A 16,986-nucleotide genomic window follows, 5' to 3' on the forward strand; every position below is an offset into this window, starting at 1 on the left:
TTCTCTTATTTTGGTTAATGGATCATGCCATTATTTTGTTTATATAAGGGAATAAGTTTTTTATTATTGAAATACACTAATATTTTAGGCAATCAAATCACCTCTTGATCCTTATTTGTTGAATTCATTCTTATCTCAGTTTCAAGGCACCACCGTTAGGAAGCAGCTGTACGAACAGGTGACTCATGCAAGCAGGTGGAAATTATCTGGAATATAGGAAGGTTTCCTGAAGCAGATATAATTAAGCATTAGAGCAGAGAGAGTGTTTAGAGAGCTGCTAGAGGTATAATCTGTTTGAGGTAGAAGGAGGAAAAAGAAAAAACAAAGCACAAAAACCTTGGGTTTATATTTTGTTATTGTTAGAGTTAACAATAAAAGTCAAAGCTTAGGGAGTGAGTAAGTTTTGACTCTATAGAGCATCTGTTGACTAATCAAAGTAGGTATTCTAGACTTTACCTTCCAACTGTTCTTTAGATTGAATGTTTACAGTCAATAAAAAGATAATATATTTTTTTCACTCTGAGAGGGATTTTGTTATTTAACTGGCTGCTTTTTGCATTCTAAATGGAGTAAATTAACTCATTTTCAGTACACATCAAGAATTTATTATTAACTGTTAGGCTTGAACGTGTTGATTTTTTTTCTTAGATTTTACTTCTGTAGCAGGTATGAGCTGAAATGAGATTCTTCTCACACTGCATCAATTTCCACATCTTATCTCAAGCGCTTTTTATTTCTTGAGAGTATGTAGGCGTGTATATAGAAGCTTTAAAAAAAAAAAATGTGTGTGAGAAGATCACATTTCTGATGATCTGTTTGATTCTTCAGCTGTTGTTTTCAGGTGAAGTTCCATGTCTGTGAAAAGCTTCCTTAACTTAATAAGGACTTGGTTAATGAATGTACTGAGTTTGGGACTTCAGTCTCGTATTTTCTGAGAAGTCATATTAAGGAATAAAATAAACATGCATTAGTTTTGTTTTATAGCTTCAAGGCTGTAATAAGGAGAAGCTGATGCTCTCCTGACATGAGAGCCTGATTGTTGTTCTAGAAGCTTCTTTCAGAGAGCTGAGATTTCCAAAGTCTGTGGTGAAATGATAGTGTGACTATCCAGTAATTTTCCATACAGGGAGGCTTCTAGCTGGCACTTTCTGTGCTGTGTGACCCATGTGCATCCAAACTGTGAAATGAAGATCTGAAGGGGATTTGGCAAAGAGGTTTTTTTTCTGTTTGCTTCTTTGTTTTTAGGAAAAAATGTGAAAATGCAATTAGTAATAACAGAAGTTCATGCTTTAAAGTGAGCGCTCCTTTATGGGAAGAGATGGCAGTGGAGCTAGTATTCCACCTGAATTGTACAAGCATGGAAGAGCTTTTCATTCTTGAAGTGCCAAGAAACTTGTGGAGCCCTTGTCTCAGCTAGAGGAAGGTGAGCTGTTCCTGCCTGCTGCAGTCTGACAGCTGTGCTCTGCTTCCTGCAAGCCTGCAATGAGCTGAGGAGTGCCACTATGCCCGTTGTCCCTTCCATCCCTGCTTGGGACTAAGGGCCTTGAGCCCACAAGTCCGTGGGTGGGAGTATAATGGATTTCCCTTCTCAGCTGTTTAGAAGAGCAAGGAAGCCTCTGGGGGAAGGGGCAGAGGCTAATAATCTTCCCTGGTGTTTCCTAATGATGATTATATAGGCTCTTTGGGAGAGTGCTTTTTGTCTTGAGAACTCCATTTCTAGCTGTTTTTCTCCATCTGTTGTCCTGTTAGGCTAAGCACTGAAGATGAGGATGTGTTTCTGCAGCTAATTGCCCATGTGATACCAAGGTCCTGCTCTGCTGTGGGCTGCAAGGCACTGCAGGCTCTGGAGACTCCAAACCTTAGGCTTTGATCCACCAGTCAGTGCGAAGAGCAAGCTGGCCTTGTTAAGGTGCCTTTGCTTTGATACCATAAACAACAGAGACTCGGGGGCTACTGGCCACCAAGGCAGGCACTGATTATTTAGTTCTGGTTTGTGTTTTCTGTACAGTGCTCTCTGTATGTGAAGCAGTATAATTGAAACCATTCTTTTTGTTAGTCTGACTGTTGTGACATCTGTGGATATAAAGGCATTTTTTTAATCTCTCGAGTAAAATATTGTTAATTGCTGGCTCAGACAGATTAAGTGAGTAGAAAGGATAACGTGCAGAGAACTATACTCAGAAATAACAGATAAGACCCTGATTGATATACAAATGTATAGTAAACTTAATTGTATGGGGTATTGTGTCTAGCATAATTTTCTCATCCTAATAGGGAATGAAACCGCATTTCTTTAGAAATCAGATAAAGAAAAATTTAACAGGTCATTTTAGAAACTTCTGCATAATACTCTCAAACCCCCTAATTGTTCTCATAAATGCAGAGTTATATTTGGACTACCTAGCCCAGATAAAATAAGACCTCACACAACCCTCTTATGTGCCAAAAGTGGCACTCAGACATCACAGTCTGTGATCTGTGAAGATGTTCTTGGATCTGTGAAACTTCTGGTGTCTAATTTTGGTCAGTAAATTTCCCTTAGTGTTTACAGTTCGTCAACTGCGTTAACCCACAAGGGCTGCCTCCATGGGAGTTAGCTTATTGCCAAAATGTTTGGTGAGTAGTATTACATTCAGTGTTAAATAAGTTCTTCAAGAAGTAAAGACCGGATCCTGGGACCTGTGATGCACAAGCCCTGCATAAAAGAATGTCGCAGTGAAGAGTAATAGTGCAAAATGTGGCTGCAGGGCAGCTAGCATTTCCAAAGGGGAAATTAAAAAGGAAAAAAAAAAAAAAAAAAAAAAGTAGGGAAGTGGATGGGGGAGGAAAGCAACTAGAGATGATAACATTGTCCTTCTCTCCAAATATGTTTTAAAAGAGAAGCATAAACCAATCTTATGTACAGAGGTAGCTGTGGACTATTCAGTGCTGTCTTGGTTCCAACCTGGATATGATTTGGACACGTCTTGAATCATGGAATCATTGGAGTTGGAAGGACCCTTGAAGGTCACCTAGTCCAACTCCCCTGCAATCAACAGCAGCACCTGCAGCTAGCTCAGGTTGCTTAGAGCCTGATCCAACCACATCTCTGGGCAGCCTGTTCTAGTGCTTCACTGCTGTTATTGTTGGGAAAAAAAAAACAAACAAGCCCTTCTTCTTTATATCCATTTTAAGTCTCCCCTTTTTCAATTTGAAACTCTTCAGTTTGGAGGGAGTTCAGATGAGGGCCATGAGAACGATCAGAGGGCAGGAGCACCTCCCCTATAAAGACAGACTGAGAGAGCTGGGCTTGTTCAGCCTGAAGAAGAGAAGGCTGTGAGGAGACCTCACTGCAGCCCTCCAGTATTTAAAAGGGGTTTATAAGCAGGAGGGGACTCAACTTTTTACGGGTATAGACAGTGATAGGACAAAGGGGAATGGTTTTAAGCTCAAGGAGGGAAGGTTTATATTGGATTGGATGCCTGAGGAAGTTCTTTACAGAGAGAGTGGTGAGGTGCTGGAACAGGCTGCTCAGAGATTGTGGTTGCTCTGTCTCTGAAGTTTTTAAGAGCAGGTTGGACAACCTAATCTAGTACCAGATCTGGAGGTTGGTGGCCCTACCTATTGCGGGGGGGGGGGCTGGAACTTGGTGATCCTTGAGGCCCTTTCCAAGTTAAGCCATTCTATGAAACCATTTCCTGTTTTTTGTGTCCCTGTCACCACAGACCCTGCTAAAGAGTCCATCCCCTTCTTTCTTACAGCTCCGCTTTAGATACTGAAAGGCCACTCTGAAGTCTCCCCAAAGCTGTCTCTTCTCCAGGCTTAACAGCCCAAGGTCTCTCACCTGTCTTTGTAGGGGAGGTGATCCATCCCTTGGATCATTTTTGTGGCCTCTGCTTGGTATTTCCTACTGGCTAGTTCAAGAAGTATGTAAATCCCATTTCAAGATGCTCAACTTCACCATATCCTGCATAGGCAGCCCTGGTGCAAGACAGAAACCACAAATTCTATTCCAATAATAGAATTTGTTGGTTGAAGTTGTCTGCAATCTGTGAAGAAGATAGACTTAAGACATCAAAAGCAAATGTTTTCAAAGTTCTGTTTTTTTTTCTTAATTTTATTCTTACTTTTATTTTTTAAGGAAATGTAGATGACATTGATACTCTACGGAAAAATATGTTGATTCTTTCAGTTGACAGTTTTATACCAAATTATTCAGTGCCTAGGAGTGGATAGGTGACACTGATATGCAGAAATTCTTTTGTGAGCCATTTTCAATAAATAGATGGAAATGGAATTGTATCAGGTTCAGCACGGGCTGGTGTTCTCACACCACTTGCCATCAGGAGCATCCACTCAGGTTTTTGATGTCTCCAATGTTTATTCAATACTCTTGACACTTTTAAATCTAGTTTAGTGTAATTTTGCTTTTTATGGGGTCTTTTAACATATGCAGCAACAGACTGAAGGAGGACAATTTCAAAATAAAAGATGTTCACTCATCAAAAGCTACTCTAGTATTCAGAAGTAGTGCAAGGTACTCTAGTTCCTAATACAAATTGTCTGTGCACAGTATATGGAAGATTTCCAAAGACTACTGATCAGAACATCAATATACTGCATACAGTGGCTGTGCACTGGAACAGTCTGGTAAACGTGGAGTTATCTTGGAAATCTGTAATTGAATTGAATTCTTAAAAGCAAATGTTTTGCATCTGTCAAAAAAAAAAAAAATCAGAATTCAAAGTCTCCCAGGGTTCCCAGTACTTAGCTGGAGTAGGAGTGGTTGACTTTTTTTACCTAAATGAAGGTGCTGAATTATGTGTAATAGTTTATAGGTTGCTCTGGGCATTTTCACTGCCCTTTTAGGAAAAAGCGAACATCCGTCTGGAATTCCAAGGCTGAAGTTCCCTTCCCTGCCCACTGAAGGACTCTGTAGTTGTGTGGATAATTACAGGCATAAACCTGGCTGGAGGAGCTCCCGAGCCCCTTCTCTGAGCAGCAGAAAGTAGTTGCCAGTGACCTCTCCCTCTGACTACTGGCATCCTGACAGAAATATCTTCTGTTTCTGGGAATGCTGTAATGGGAAAAAAATGAGCAATGGAGCTTTTCTGGCTTATTGAAAGCTCCTCATGCTCCCTTAATTCAGCATCCTGTGGAGCTGCTGAAGTATGTTGTTCATGGTGGGACCAGACTTACAGGATCAAGCTAACTGAGGAGAACTTTTAAGAACCTTCAAAAGGGCATATATCTTCTGCATTTGGGTTTAGAGATATTGGAGAGTCATGCTAGGGAAGAAATCTCCATCACACTAACCAGGAAGGCTAAGGCTAGCACTCAAACAAGGCTGTATGGTGTTGATAACAGTAAACTGATTTATACTTAAATTGCAATGAATAAAAATAGGAAAAAAGAGAATTTACAGGAATGATATGAAATGCTCATCCAATATAAGCTATTTTCCTGCACCAAGTATTGCTTTTGCTGACTTTGTGAATGTTTTCTCAATATAAATGGAGAGAAAAAAAATGTATATTGTAGAGAATGAAGCCTAACTCAGTAGACTAGTATGAGTAGTGAGCCCCGCTAGGATATATCACAGAAGAAGAGTCCCTTTTGTCCTTTCTGCTAGTCCAGGTGGAAATACCTTTGAACCATTAGCTGCCAAAAGGGAGAAGCAGAGCTGCAGCTGAGAAGCCTAGATCAGCTGGTTAAAATTGTGGTTGAAAAGAGAGGAGGGAGTAAGATGAGTCAGGGAAAGCCAGTAGTGAAGGCAAATGGCTGTCTGGAAATAGGTCATAGAATCATAGAATCACCAAGGATGGAAAAGACCTACAAGATCATCCAGTCCAATCATCCATCTATCACCAATAGTTCTCACTAAACCATGTCCCTCAACACATTGTCGAATGTTCCTTGCACACCTCCAGGGTTGGTGGTGACTCCACCACCTCCCTGGGCAGCCCATTCCAGTGCCTGACCACTCATTCAGAGCAGCAGTATTTCCTAACATCCAACCTCAATCTCCCGTGGTGCAACTTGAGGCTATTCCCTCCAGCCCTGTCACTACTTACGTGAGAGAAGAGGCCGACTCCCAGCTCCCTGCAACCTCCTTTCAGGCAGTTGTAGAGAGTGATAAAGTCTCCCCCAAGCTTCCTCTTCCCCACACCAAATAATCCCAGCTCCCTCAGTCACTCTTCATAAGGCCTGCACTCCAGACTCCTCACCAGCTTCATTGCCCTTCTCTGAACATGTTCCAGAGCCTCAATGTCTTTCTTGTAGTGAGGAGCCCAAAATTGAACACAGTACTCGAGATGCGGCCTCACCAGTGCTAAGTACAGGGGGACAATTGCTTCCCTGCTGCTGCTGGCAACACTGTTTCTGATGCAAGCCAGGATGTCATTGGCTGCCTTGGTCACTTGCGCACACTGCTGGCTCATGTTCAGCTGAGCAGTCAATATCCCCAGGGCCATTTGCTCTGCACAGTCTTCCAGCTACTCCACTCCAACCTATAACATTGCGTGGGGTTGCTGTGGCCAAAGTGCAGAACCTGGCACTGCACTCAGAAGGAAGAGAAATGTAGAAAAGCTAATAGGAAGAAAATGTAAGTTGTTGAAATATCTGAAGAAAGAAAGCACAAGCTATAGGAAGCATGAGGAAAAAACTATCAGGGAAAATTATTTATTTATCTGTCTATCCTTATAAGGAACATATGTTGGCTGCTCTGAAAGTAATGCCTTCTATTTATTCCATGAAAAATACAACAGATACCAAGAGCAAAAGAACACTATTTGATAAAGCAAAATCCCAGTCATAAGATGCTATTTTTCAACACAGTTACTACCATTAGCTGTGCATTTTTGCCAGTAATGAAATAGAGCCTGCATGCTATATCTATATGCAAGTGTCTTTTTAAGATCTGAACTTTCAGCGCTGTCCTATTCTCTGCGAGATTTTGCTAGTGACTGCTGGCAGAGTCAAAACAAACGATGAACAAGTTTGTGCTTGTACCTCTGACGTGCTGGATCATGGGCACAACCTCCTGCTGCTCGATTTATTTGTTTGCTTTATGATTTTAATGTTGTGCCTTTCCTACGTGTATGACAACATTTATGAAATACTGGTATGTTTGAAAGCTGATTGTTAGGTTTTCTGTTTGCTACCATCTATTGTTATGGATATACTATGGAGACTATTTGCATGCTTTCTATTTTTTGGTGTATGCTCCATTTCTTGATAGTTCTTGATCTCATTACCCTGTTAGGCTCTGAGCACAGTTTGTGCTGCTCTGACTTACTGTCTGTGGAGCACTCTCCAGAACGCCAGCCACTCTGTAAAGACCTTGCAGACTGTCTGCAAAATGCTTCAGTGACAATGTGAACTATCCCCAAACGGCAGATAATGTGTTCACATCCACTGTTTAATGCTACAAAGCTGGGATTTTCAAAATGGTCACAGAAGACTAGCACACTGGTAACCAGTTTGACCTTCAAAGATTCCAGTTTCAGACACTACTAGACACAAGGAAACAAACCAGTAGGTCATTCCTGTTATTTGAAACAAGTTTGGCCACATGATGAATTTATGTCAGCATCTTTTTGGCTTTATGTTGTTCCCTTCTCACCCCATGTCACTTCTTCATTGCCAGTGCACTTGACCAGTTTATTGAGTTTAAATATTGGGACTGTCACAACTTTCTAAAATTCTGTAGGAGTTGTGGAGAATCTGCAAACCTGTGGCAGCATGGACCTACTTTGTGTGCTCTCACTGGGTTTGGCTGGATTTTAATCTCTCTGCTTGCACTTATGCTTTTGATGACATAATCCATGGATCAATACAGCGATAACCCTCAGGGTTTAAGTCAGAGATCAGAATAAAAATCTGGTAATGATGGAACAAAGGAGACATTGCCATATGTTGTTCAGGAGCCATGTGGAGGAGGATACCTTTTGTACTCGGCCACCCTATTTTTAAATGCAGTACATTTTGAATAGGAAGGAAGGATATCAGTTCTGTGAGCCTCAGAGCTTAGTTCACAGATGACTCCCAATCTTTTGATTGGAAAAGTTTTGCATTTTTCTTCAACTTTTCCACTAGTAGCAAAGAGACTTTGCTCCAGATTCACATTACCATCTCACTGTAATAATGTGAAAAACACTTAATTCTTTGGAAATGGCTGGGAATGCAGATTCACATTTTCTCGTAGCTTTTAGGGTTAAAGACACAACGTAAAACTGCTGCTTATCAACGCTGATTATTTTTTAGAAAAGTAGAAAAATCATCTGAAATCAAAATTAAAAAAAAAAAAGCTGACATTTCTCTTTTCCAAGTCTGTAATATATGGATTTAAAACTATGTTTTATAATCCTATATGAATTGGCTATACTCCAGAAGGAATCCCTAGCTGTGGTGAATCACAGGGATTCCCTTAATGCGCTCTGATATGATGAGGTGTCCAAGGCATTAGTGCAGGGCAGACAGGTTACAGGGAATCTGGGCTTTCTGGAGGAACAGCTGAAGTGTTGCATGCCCTAAAACACATGAAGGATGTGCAGATGTGTCTGGGCAACTGAGCACTGTCTGCATAAATTGATGTTCTCCACAGCTGTGGAGAATGCTGTAAACAGTACAAAACTCACTTTCTCTCCCCACGTTATCTTTTCAGGGATTTGTATCTGATGATTGTAAGTCGACAACATGGGTAACAGAAGGGTAGCACTACTGCTCAGCCAGTGGTATAAAGGGTACTGGTCTTAAAGTGTTGAAGAGTGAATGCAAAAACCAGAATTGTCCATTAAGCAGAGCACCCATCTTGCATCAAGCTGAGAGCACTACCTCCACAGTGATGTTCTCTATAATCAGGAAAAACTCCTGTGACGACTCCATGTCCTCATGGGTGAGTGAAGATGGCTGCTGTGCTCTCTGTGGTTCTAATTAGTAAATGAATATAAAGAAAAGCTGAAGAGGCTACAGTTGCTGCCAGCACTGACATGACTAGTGAGGAAAGTGGGAATAAAAAATCTTTAAAATATCAGAGTTCACACTTTGCTCAGTAGAGATTGACACAAGTTTAACGTATTGATACACACAATTAAGTGAGAGTTTTCCAACAAGCAGAAAAAGAGGTTTAGTAGTTGAAGTCCCTAAAGCTATCTGCCCATCCTTGGCTTCCCATTTGATCTGATGAGAGAAGAACATAAGATGCTGTAAATGAAGGACTAATGGCTGTTCCCAAGGTTAAGATCCCCCACTCCCCATGTAGTGATTTGATCTCAGTATGAAAATGTTACTCATTTGATCTGCTGTTTCTCCCATTTATCGTTCAGTGCTTTGACCTCAGCTGGGTTTAAAATATTTGGAAAGAAGCTGCCTACAAATGGTGGATAATTTAATGTGGAACTGCTTATTGTAGCTGGCTTTTCAGAGAGGCAAATCCAGGACTTAAAGGGATGTGGAAATAACAGAATAGAGCTTCCTTGCTGAGAAAATGCCATTGTTAAACATTTATCAATAGATTCTGTTGCACAAAACATTGATGACATTTCAAGCAGTCCTTAGATGGATTCTTGTCCTCCCGGAGTTACACAGCAATGCACAGTGTGACAAGATGTGTTTCAGCTGTAAAAACGTTCATAATGCATAAATATCCTTTTAATGTTTTTGCCCTAAAGTGCATCACAGAGCACAAAGGCCTGTGCTTTGCAGAGTGGTAAATTTGTTTTGTAGATGCTGCGTCTATTGAGGGATTTGAAATTGTGATATCACTTTTTTTTTTCTTTCTTATGTACTATTCCTTGTGTGTGATTAAAAATAATTACTTCTAATGAGTCCCTGACCTACTTCAACCCAATGGAAGCAAATTATTTATCAAATTCAAACCCTTTATATTATACACATTCCTTCTTTTTGCACCCTGTTGTATGAAGGCTGCACAAAGGTCACAAACAAAAATAGCCTTGCTGTAACACATCTAGTTAAACTTTAGAAAGGTATTTTCTGGCTGGTGGAGGTGGAATGAAATGCCATGTAAGTTTAATATTTTGTCATCCCATACCTGATGCTATAAAAATATGTGTTTTAGCTATAAGAAGCTACTTTCTTTCGGGTAATTCACTTTATGCAGAATACCTTAGTAGCCGATGGATTTGCCCTCCAGAGGTAACTTCAGAAAGAGGTGCAATATTTCATTTCTGTTTTTGTTGTTGGTGAAAAAAGACAATCAGTAATGAAGGAGGATGTGCATATTTGGCCTTATGTCTGTATTTCTATTAATTTAGTGATTACATCTGACTCCATTATGTTTCAAAAACCAGGTGGTGGTTGCAGAAATAATTTTGTTGACCACGATCTGCTCTGTTGCTTCACACCTATGTCTTTTTCTCATGAAAACATCAGTGTAGCTCATTGAAGGTATATGCTTCTCGGCAATATGTCCTTAGAATGTAACTGATATCAAAAGAGGTAAAACCAGTGGAAAAGTAATAGGAGGTGAAAAGAAAGAGTAAAATAATTTACCCATGCCATCTCAGAAACATTTAGGTGTGATGGATCACTTCTGTCTCTGTATTTGGAGAAAAGAATAGGAAGAGATGTATTAGATTTAGTCATGAAGGCCATATTTCTGCACAAAAACATATAAGTGCAGAGGAATTTTCAAAAAAATTGACATTACCTTATCATTAGCTCCTTTTCAAGAGGTGTATGAGTTGTAAGCAGCCTTGAAAGAAACCATTATGATAGTTAGTGCCAATAGAATGACTTGGAGTAACTCAAATTGTTTTTTTTTTTTAAATCCTGCCTTCTAAGGGAAATCTGCTAATGTCAGCTTTCAGATTATGCTTCCATTCTTTCCCTTTCCAAAGTTTTAAATTTTTTTTTTTCTCTCTCTTTTTTTTTTCCTCTTTTCATCTAAATGCATTTTAAATCATATCCATTTAGGTAAAAAGTGTAACTGTTTTTAATGTGTTTGCTCTAGCAGGTATTTTTTGGGAACATCTATGTCAGTTCCTGACCAGGATACCTTACTGCACACACGATGAATACTGTGGTTAGCAGATGTCTCTCAGATGGTATCATAGTCCTAAACATTAAGAGAGAACATACAGCGTGTCTTTCTGAATAAATAAAATTTACAAATACACATTTTTAAATCTAAACGAATATACATCAAATATACATCTAATGTGAACACAAATAGCAACAGAATGGCCTTTTTCATGGTAAAATCCATGGAAAAAGGCTGAATCGAAAACTTCATGTGCTGAACCTTCTTCTCAACATGAGCTGTAGGGGGTTTGTAGTCAGTGGAGCTGGCAAGGCATCAACCAGCTCTGAGCCCTGAAAGGGTCATTTCACATCTCCAAAGGCATGAGTGAGTCTTAACATGTTATATCTTTCCAGGATGTTCTCTAGTTTTGGTTTATTCTCAAAGTGAATGAAATAAGGTCTCTAGTAATGCTTGGGTAACCTATTCAGTATTTGCTGTAGATGGACAGATGAAGGCATTTCAGAAGAAAATTGATAGTTGTGCTAATCATCATGTGTTGGTAAAATGAATGGGATAGTGAGATTCAGCAGAAGACTTGTAGCTGTTTACAGTAATACTCTAAATTGCACACGTAACAGTTAAGTTTATCTCCCAGGCTCCCTTTAGTGGCAGCGGAGGGAAATGGGCAGTTTCAGGGTGCATTTCATCTCCTACGGTTGGTAACAAGATGGAGCAGTTTAAATCTTTTTTGGTATAGTTCAAAATATTATTAAACCTCATCAAGCTCTTTTAAATCTTGTATGTCTAACCTCAGTGAGTTTAGCATTACTGCACTGCAGGCCGACACACATTTTCTGAAGTGCAAGCAGGCTAGGATGATGCTCCAGCTAATGGCAATTTACAAATGTGTCTAATAGCTGAAAGACAGTGACCTCAGCTCTCATTCAGCAACTGTTCAATATCTAAGCCCTGAGGATTCATTTCACTGCTGTGATTTTTTTTTTTTTTTTTTTTTTTTTTTTTTACTCACAGGGAACTCTCTCTTGCTATACATAAGAGGGAATAAAAATCTTGAAAAGACAGAGCTATTAATGATTAATGATAGATACTTAAAATTCAAAAAATCACTAAGATGAAAACGTGTTTTCAAAGTCAAATTTTATTTCAAGCACACTTACTTCTTTGCAAGATTTATTAGTTGTTGGTAAAATACTGGCTAATGCTGACCAATAATGAACCTAAAGCTTACTGGCTTTGTTACTTTGTTTGTTTAGATTATTATTGTTCTTAATGTGCTATTGCTAATAGTTCACAAAAAAAACCCAACCAAATCCACCCCCCCCCAAAAAAAAACCCCAAACCACAAAAAACCTGCTCACTGGTGAGAAGGAAAAGGGAAATAAAAAAAGGTTATTGATATGTTAAAGTTAGTAGTGATAGGACTGAGTGGGTAGTGAAACTGAAGATGTGAGTTATTTAAGCCCATTATGCTGCGTGACTGTATTGCATGGTTACTTCTGTGAGTGTAACTCATTATCAGTAATGTTCAAAATTACTGGTGATTTCTTTCTTGGGTCCTTTTTTGTATGAGTTTAGCTCATTTTGCTGTCTACTACTCTGCTCCCAAATCATGCTTCCAGCTGAAAGGCTGCATAAAGGAAGATGGCACTCAAAGTGACCGGCTGATACTATACACTGACAAATGCAGCAAGCAAATGGATTTGAGAGCTCAGTAAGGAAGATTCCACTGACCTTTTGTCCTTAATTTGGACAGAATGTCATAGAAGAGAAGGCATATTGGCTGAGAGCTGCCTGCTGTGTTCAAGATTCTTTACTGGAAGGGCAAATTGATCTCACTTAGTTTTCTTTGCTGTTCTTAGTGCAACACCTGTGTCGGTTTGGATCCCTGCATTGGACCCACCAAACACATCCGGAGTCATAATTGCTGATGGATAGTAGTTGGGAGTTGGCTTTTTTTTTTTTTTTTTTTTCCCCAGTATATTGGAGACTGGAAGTGGTTCACCAGTTGAGTGAAATAAATGACATACAATGTTAGCTGCTTTTGGCTCTTCTGAAATTGCTCACACCTGCTCCATCAGGAAGCAGCAGTCTGTTCTGTAGTAATGCTTGGTAGATATGTCATACAGATATTCCCTCTTTGAAGTGCTGCCGCAATTACAGCTTTTGGACAGCTAGTTCTGACGTAACTGCTCTGTCTTCTTTGATCCTCTTGGAAGAGGAGATCTTTAGAGACTGATTTTAAATCAACTTGGAGATGTGCCCAAAAAGATCCAGGAAAAAAACAGAGTATGCTTGACTGATGATTTTGGCTTGAATCTGTGTTGCAGGCTTAGCCTTTCTACTTAGATATAAGCTGTTGTTTTATTTGTCTTTTTTTGTCCCCTTCTTTTTTTCTTCTTTTATTTTTTCCCCCAAACATATGGAATCATTTTCTGATGTCTGTGACTGTGGATAATAGGCAAAATGAATTGCTGGTAGTTTCAGCTGCAGCCCAGGATGCACTAAGATTATGATCAGTCCATACTAAAACTGGATATTATTTCAAATCCAGACGTTGTAGTTAAAGTGCCACACTATAAATGTTTGTCTTCAAATTACATTAGGGTTTTTAATAGATCAGCTTAAGCTTAAAAATAAAAATAAGGCTTTTAGGAATTTCTCTGCATAATAATTTCAAAGAGTTCAAGAATGTCGGTCACTGGAAGTAGAGAGTTTATCAGATCATAGGTTAACAGAAGGAGAGCGGCCTAACCAGAGGAAGAATAGGAAAAAAATCATCAGTGAACATTCATACAGAAATGCTTCCAGCCCTTCCCAGGGAGTGTGACAGCTGTCGTGTGTCAGCTCATTCAAATGTAGTTATACAATCCTTTGTTTTTTTCTTTTTGTCCCCTAAAGAACTGAAGTTTTATTGACAGTGCTACATAACATATAAATACAATGCAAATTTTGAGTGAATTGTATTTAATTTTGAAAATTTAGACTGATAAATTTAGAATGGAAAATATAGGAGCAAGAGACCTTACACAGGTCTCTTTCAAAAAGCAAATTTACATCTCAAGGGGCCAATAGAACCTGAAGTATAAATGCAGAATGTATTTAGGGAGTTTTTAAAACACATATTACTGAATTGATAGAGCATAACAGTTCCTTTGCTTAGGCAGCATTATGCTCTGTCTTGTAAAATGTACTCGGGGACATGTAAAACGGTTTATTAAACATACAGTCCATGACTAGGGTTGTTACATTTTAATGTATATATTTTTTGTTCATGGGTTATTGAACCACTAAATCCTAGCACTTTTTCCTTGTGCCAAACAATGTCTGAGTGTTGTTTGGAGTATCTTCAAACAACTGTATTACTGTACGATAAAAAGAAATAACCTGAATATTCCATTGCATGAGCCTTTTTTCTTGAAATTTAGGTGTGGCTTTCTGCTCAGGCAGTGTTTCCCCTCCTTTTATTTCATGCTGGCGATAAGTTGGCAGGAGCTATAAAGCTGTGGTAGCTTAAGGTGCATCCAGTGGTTTCAGGGGTGTTTGGTTTGGACCGTTATTTACCTTCCCTTCTCTTCCACTGTTATTAGAAATAACTCTAGGGAAGAAGCTGAGCTACAGGGAGCTGAAAAGTAGGAAAATTGCTTCTCTTCTCTGCCTTTTCCATGGCCTCAAATCAGCGACACTGACTGAAAATGAAATATCTCTATTGATCTGAAGAATCTCATTGCAAAGTTGTACCAACAGCTCTCCTACCCATATCTAGGATTTGTTATTCATCTCATGCCTGAAGAGGAAGAAGAACTGAGAATGTTAATGGATATATAATGCTCTGGTCTGGCCTTTACATTTTTCAACAACAAAATATCTGCCTGAAAGATCTCTCGCTGGTGTTGATTTTACACTTGTTATCAATGAAATAACTTTCCTCAAAGCAACAACCCCATAGTTTTTGTGAAGTGACACACTGAGGTGCAAAATGACACACAAAAGTTGCCTTTACTTTTTTTCTACTAGAAAAAGCTGATGGTTTTAAACAGTAATAGAGCAGATTTTGAAAGGGAATGATATGTGCTCTAAATGCGCATAATTGTGTTGTTGGAGAACAGAATCTGTTCTCTGTAAAGAGATAAAGATGTTTCAAATATTTTCTGAAAGAAAGGGAACTTATGCAAGACAACTTTTGTAAGGAGATTTCATCTTGTTTTTTCTTGGTGGGTCTTTGTTACGTTAGGAATACTGATTTGTATGAGATATAACCTTTAACTTGTTTTATCTGCGATCCTCCCTTTTTTCTGTTCTCTCTGATTGTTATTGTTCCAGTATTTCAGATTGTTTATTCTAAGGCTTCTCCATGAGTAGAAAATTTCTTAAAGAAATGTATAGCCAAGATATGTAAGAGTTGTTTTTTTTCTGACTGAGAAATGATTTTGCCACCCCTTAGGCTATAAACTGCTTTTTTTTAGGTTGTAGGAATCTGTGCTGCCTATAAAGGCAGGGTTGGTGACCAGAATGTTAATAGCATACATTTAAAAAATAAATAAATAAATTGAGTAAACACTATATAGGATGCAAGTGTTCCACTGAAATCATCTACCATAGCATCTAATGTAACAGTGGGCATTTGTTGAATGACTTGTTAGCAAGAACTGTTAAATGTAGTTCTCATAACAATCAGTTTAGAATGAATATCAGATTAGGAACTCTTACTATTGCTTCATTAAAGGCTATTTTATATTTTGTAGAATGTACATTAAGCACCTATTGTTAACAGAAATTATAAACCATTTACTGAAGATAAGAGTGCTAATTTATTTTTAAAGTGTATTTCAATTATTTATTGGGTGTATTGTCTATTTTTTTTGTTTGTTTGCTTCCACAAAGACTACAGAAATGGAGGACTACAAACCTTCATTACAACCTTTTTCCTTCTCTGGATTTATATTGTATAGAGACTATATGCATATATGCAGTTGTGCATTTTTTATCAGATAGCTTTTGGTATTTGGTATCCAGAAAGAAAATGGAAAAACATGCATATAGGTATGTACATAGACAAAACAAGAATATGAAAATAATCTACATTTTACTCATCGAGTTGAAGTGTGGCATCTTTAAGAGTCAGACACTAATAATGTGACCTTCTTACCTTCTGTAGTAGTACTAAGCATTCCTCCTTTAAAAAAATCTGTTCCTGTCACGGCCAGGATCACAAAAGAAGTTGTTACGCTTACACGTCAACTATCGTGACATCTAGAGCAAAGCAGAATGCATTATTTCTTACTAAGAGTGTTATTTAAGACTTGACTGGCATTTTACAAAATCTGAGCAGCTTTCTGATCAGTTGATTTAATTAAAAACAAGATATTCAGTTTTGCAGAGTGCATGTGCATAATCTCTTTTAAGCCTTTTGAACACATACATATATAGAAGGAAAAGATACTATATAGTCATGCATTACTTGTCGTTTTATTTCCAGATACCTCAAATCAGCTATGCATCTACAGCTCCAGAACTGAGTGACAACACCAGGTATGACTTCTTCTCTCGAGTGGTCCCACCTGACTCCTACCAAGCGCAGGCCATGGTTGACATCGTGACAGCTCTTGGGTGGAACTATGTGTCAACTTTGGCTTCCGAAGGAAACTACGGAGAGAGCGGCGTAGAGGCATTCACCCAGATCTCTAGGGAAATCGGTAAGTGTATGCTTGTCGGGTTTTGTATTTATAGCTGGCAGATCATCGCTGAGCTCTGCTTGGTTCTGCGCAGGATGATCAGAACACCTGTAGGTGTGTGCTATGGACTCAAGTGGAGGGGGTTACAGATGATTTTGCTGTTTGTCAGTCTGCCAAGGCAATAGTTCTAGTACTAATTTAAGAACAGCTTGAGAGAGGCAGAAAATGCGTGCCTCGTACCCCTTTTGGAAAAGAGAAGCTTCTTGATAGAGTTGACAAGTATGATAGGTCTCACTATAGTCACACGGTTAATTTATAATTTATACT

At 38.9% G+C, this 16,986-nt stretch overlaps 1 protein-coding gene and 1 long non-coding RNA gene across 5 annotated transcripts in view; both read left to right on the forward strand.

Moving 5' to 3' along the window:
- Nucleotides 1-16,986, forward strand: part of GRM8 (glutamate metabotropic receptor 8) — a 331,978-nt gene that overhangs the window by 51,439 nt on the left and 263,553 nt on the right. For all 4 annotated transcript variants that reach the window (XM_090136829.1, XM_090136816.1, XM_090136825.1 and 1 more), the window contains exon 3: nt 16,464-16,680. In XM_090136829.1, coding sequence (XP_089992955.1) covers nt 16,464-16,680 — 217 coding nt within the window. The remainder of the gene's footprint in view (nt 1-16,463; nt 16,681-16,986) is intronic.
- Nucleotides 250-3,076, forward strand: LOC116243678 (uncharacterized). Its single transcript, XR_004170033.2, has 3 exons — nt 250-436; nt 1,246-1,423; nt 1,750-3,076. It is a non-coding gene; the product is annotated as an uncharacterized LOC116243678 (long non-coding RNA).

This window comes from Phasianus colchicus, chromosome 1 (assembly GCF_987193195.1).
Source record: "Phasianus colchicus chromosome 1, bPhaCol1.hap1.1, whole genome shotgun sequence".
In the NCBI taxonomy this organism is placed as follows: domain Eukaryota; kingdom Metazoa; phylum Chordata; class Aves; order Galliformes; family Phasianidae; genus Phasianus; species Phasianus colchicus.